General features: G+C 41.4%; 1 protein-coding gene across 4 annotated transcripts in view; it reads right to left on the bottom strand.

Moving 5' to 3' along the window:
* Positions 1 to 6: 6 nt before the first annotated feature.
* slc8a1b (solute carrier family 8 member 1b) overlaps positions 7 to 4,281 on the bottom strand; it is a 114,372-nt gene continuing 110,097 nt past the window's right edge. For all 4 annotated transcript variants that reach the window (XM_020601645.1, XM_020601646.1, XM_020601644.1 and 1 more), the window contains exons 10-11: positions 3,313 to 3,416; positions 7 to 3,067 (exon numbers count right to left, since the gene is read on the bottom strand). In XM_020601645.1, the coding sequence (XP_020457301.1) occupies positions 2,795 to 3,067; positions 3,313 to 3,416 (377 nt within the window). In that variant the 3' untranslated portion in view covers positions 7 to 2,794. The remainder of the gene's footprint in view (positions 3,068 to 3,312; positions 3,417 to 4,281) is intronic.

The following is a 4,281-nucleotide window of genomic DNA, read 5'->3' as shown; positions in this document are numbered from 1 at the left end:
CAGCAGGAAGATTCTGGCCAATTCAGATTCATATAGTATAGTGCCACTTAACAAACTTAGACTTTTAGAACGTCTACATATACAGTAAGTTTTATGTACGAGGAGATTTCTCTTTCGCCTGAACGAGTAAAATAACAGTCTGAGGTGTAAACCTCTCCGACAGTCAACAGACTTGAAGATTTATATTCTACACATACTTCAAAACAAACTCAACACAGGGTTGTTTGTGTGTTATGTACTGATGATATATATTCCATGTCAATTAATGACTGGAAAGTAGATTCCCAGCAAGTTAGTGTCTGATAATGTCAGTTATCTACTCTGGCTTTATAACATGCCTTTTGACATAAAGCTGGAGGCCATTTAACCACATAGTTTTCAATAATTACATCTGTTCAGTGTAAACCAATAGAGAGCCTGACTCTGCTGAAATCACACAGCGTCCAGAGGCTTCCAGAGATGGACATTTCCCATCATATGCCCAATAGTTGTGTAATAGGATTTCAAGAATTTTAATTTTCCCACTTTTAATACAATTTCCCCAGACCTCTTGTGCTTCAGCTTGTTAAACAGAGGTTGTATGGATTAGTTGTATCCTTTGCTAGATATCCCTACAGGACTGCTGTTGCACAACAAGTTTGTATCTGGTTGCAAGCCCATACACCTCTGCACCAATGGCAAATACTTTTCCATCATTCTTAATACCCGAGCGATGTGATAGCTCCCAAGCTAAGACTAGCAACTGATTGCTGAAGCAAAGTATTAATGGTTAGTTTCCAAGTCTGGCGTAAAGCAGTGAATCACAAAAATTACATTATGGGTCTTTTTTCAAGAGCAAACACTTGTCCTGGAATAAAGAACTAATATAAAGTCTGAAGTTCAGTACGCCCTTGAGGTTAACACCTTCACAAGCCTATATGCTAATATATATACATGTCAGCATAATAATGCCTGGAAGCAGCCTGGGGACAAACATACTGTAGAATGGTTGCATTAATGTGGAATACAGCTAGCTGCAATGTATAAGCAGTATTTGTAATCAATTGGGAAGGACTCCCATAAAGTTGAGGCCTTGTCTGACCAAGCCCTTTGTATCATTGGGTCACGTTTTCTAATATTTGGGTAACTCTAGGTATTTGGCCCATCACTGTCTGCACTAAATGTAGCTGTGAAACTTTTGTTTAATGTAGTCTTGATAAAGCAACGTCCTAACAAGTGGTTGATGTATGGTTAAAGAATAGAAATGACTGTTAAATAGCCCCCTAAGGACCAGTCTATGTGAAGACTTAGAAATCAAGGGTCAGGGTTAGGGATTAGTGGTTCTTACTTACAAAGCCCTTGAGGATTTTGATTGGTCCACTGACCAGCCAAGGGGAAGTACTTAAGACACACAGGGATAATGACCAAAGCTGCTGAGTGAACCAATGGGAAAGTGGCATCAAGGCGAGACAAAGAACGACAGAGGCAGTGAAGAAACCGCCTATGAGGTTTCACAGAGAGGGGTACCAACAATTTCAGTCTGTTGCAATGTTCGGATTGACACATGTGGCAGTCGCACTGGTGGAAATCCAGGTTACAGAATTCCACAGTAAAAAAAACAAAAAAACAAAAAACAAAACCCAAAAACCAACACATGTAAGATTACTAAATATTTATGCAATGATAATAGTTTCTCTAACAGTTTTAAACGGTAGAGTGGCCATTTTGTCTTGGCAGACATGGCCTTATTAAAGGTAAAAGCACACTAAACCCTTCTTGTTTCAAATTACCTTAAATCAATTACATCTACAGTATAAAGCAACAGAAAAGTGGCCTGTTCAGGAGTGCATGGTGTGACCATGACATTCAGAAGGAAAATAGTTCAGCTTATTATATTTACATTTCTAACCTCAAGGTCCAAAACCTTTCAGTTCACTGAACTCCCGCAAAAAAGTCTTGCTGAGCGTTCCTACAGGCTGAGAGTCAAAAAGACCTCGAATACGAAAGCATATTTCATCTCACGCAGTGACAGCAAAATGAGAGGTTTTTTCACAGTACTTGACCATCTTTCCACAACACACAAGCACAGAAACACACACTCACACACTTGCACTCACAGTTTATTGTCCTTAAACAGCTGTGGCAATATATCCGGTTTCTTTTGATTGCATTTTCTGTATCATCTAGTCATGCATGTACAAACGCATCCAGTTTTTCTGTCTCACTTGTGCCCGTTACGGTAGCACTGCTCCAACTGGACGGCGGCGCTGCTGTTGTTGAAGCCACACACCCTGGGAGCTGTGATAGTGTGTCATTCTGTTCTTACCTCTCACTCCACATCTTGTTCTAACACATTGTGATTTCTGTATGATTAAACCACCTGGAACACATTCCGTGTGTTTATTTCTGTGCGCATGTGCGTTTGCGACTAGTTTTACATATTTGAAGTGGGTTTAAGACAACTTGACTGGTTCGGATTTATAGACTGAGATAAAAAATGAATTCCTTAGTTATTCCTTCTTCCATACTTTTTTCCATCTTCTGAGATAGTTCTCTATCTCCTGTGTTTCTAGTGTTTCCTGTCATCCTCCCATGCATGTCTACTTTGTTCTATTCTTCTTTTAGATGCTTTAATGTGTTCTCATTCCTTCATTTGTACAGACATCCCTCTGTCATTCAATCTATTGCGTAAAGGGAGGGTGTGATGTATCAGTGAGACAGCCTTAATTTGCAAATCCATCAATTAATCTCCCCTTGGTTTCTTCCTCCATCTTCTTCTTCTGTCCCACCCTTCCCTTTGTCATCTGTCATGATCTTAGAAGCCCTGGATGTGGCAGTAGGCCTCCAGTGAGGAGAAGAGGATGTAGAGGAGCCACAGGCTGAAAAACAGCATTGTAGTCAGGACCTTTGCAGTTCGGGGCCCGCCCAGCTCTCCACCGATCTCTGGCCGCCGTCGATACATCAGCATGGCAATGCAGATAAAGGCAAAGATGGTGAAGAGCGTGACGGAGAAGGCCAGTGTGCCAGGGTCCACCTTAAAGGCCTCCCCCTTGCTCTGGTGGTAGATGGCAGCGATGGACCACGCCACCTGTCAAGCATCATTGGAACAGAGTTGAGTACAGAAACGACAACAAACATGGCCTTCATTACGGGTGACAAATGGCTGTGACGGACCATGCCGTCAGTCACACACAAACAACGGCTGTAGTTCGCAGCATTAAAGAATAACACAGATGAAATACCATAACAGGTGTTACAAACAGATGATGGTAATTACCACTGCATTTACACCTGCTATGAACCAGTCAGTCACTCCCTAGGAGAGCTACTCACCCCGATGCCCAGGAAAACATTTACAGCATTGGAGCCTGTCACATTACCAATGGATGCATCTGCATACTGATCCTGGATGGCAGCTACCTTACTGGCAAAGGTATCTGGGTGGAAAGAGACAAGGAGGAAGACAAATCAGACTTGTTATTAGCAGTGTAGCTGTCTTCTCTGATATGATCTGATGATATCAAATGCAAATGTCATTTTATTTAAGAATCTAACAGAAGAAGACTGGGGAAGTTGTTAAACAAGACAAACTGGGTTGGAGTAATACGGCAACCCGTTGTCCATCTTTGTATCAAGGGACACAATCTGTTTCCAGTTTACAGGTTTTTACAGCACATTTCACATTATCATATGTCTTTCTTTTTTCTTGCATCAGGTCAGATTTTTATTAAAAAAGAACAAGAACAGGGAGCTTTTGATAAACACACAACACTTAGACATTAATACAGAACTGTGCAGATCCTATTTTCAACATTTGGGAGGCTTCAATTAGAAACCACACTGTTCAATGCTGTTCCAGTGTTTCGTTGAGGTCACATTCGGTCTAAGATCAAATGATTTACAAGTTGCATCTCAGTTTGGGTGGGCGAAAAAATCTTGGCCTGACAACTAATTAGCGTTGCACTGCTTAGTCCCAAAGTTTTCCCTGATTTTATGTTTGCAAAGCTATGGCAGCTACTTGTACTGAAATGAGCAGCGGTGACTGCCAAATCTCAACAACAGGCTCAAAAGGTCAGTTAGCTCTCTTTCTCTAATGTTCTAGTTGTCCTTTTGTTAAGGATCCCTATCCTCTTGCTTTATCTGCCAGATACAACTACAGCAGATAAAACTGACAGAAAAAACCTAAACAAGAATTTGAGAAAGAGGGGGAAGAACTTTCTTGAAATGGCAGCTAACTGGTGGTGAAAAAGAAGATGACTGGAGCACTGGGAGAGCACTGAGGAGGAGAGAGAGGTGGGAGGG

The sequence above is a fragment of the Monopterus albus genome, unplaced genomic scaffold (assembly GCF_001952655.1).
Source record: "Monopterus albus unplaced genomic scaffold, M_albus_1.0 scaffold52.1, whole genome shotgun sequence".
NCBI lineage: Eukaryota > Metazoa > Chordata > Actinopteri > Synbranchiformes > Synbranchidae > Monopterus > Monopterus albus.
The sequence above is the reverse complement of the archived record's forward strand: the minus strand, read 5'-3'. Positions and strand labels throughout refer to the sequence as shown.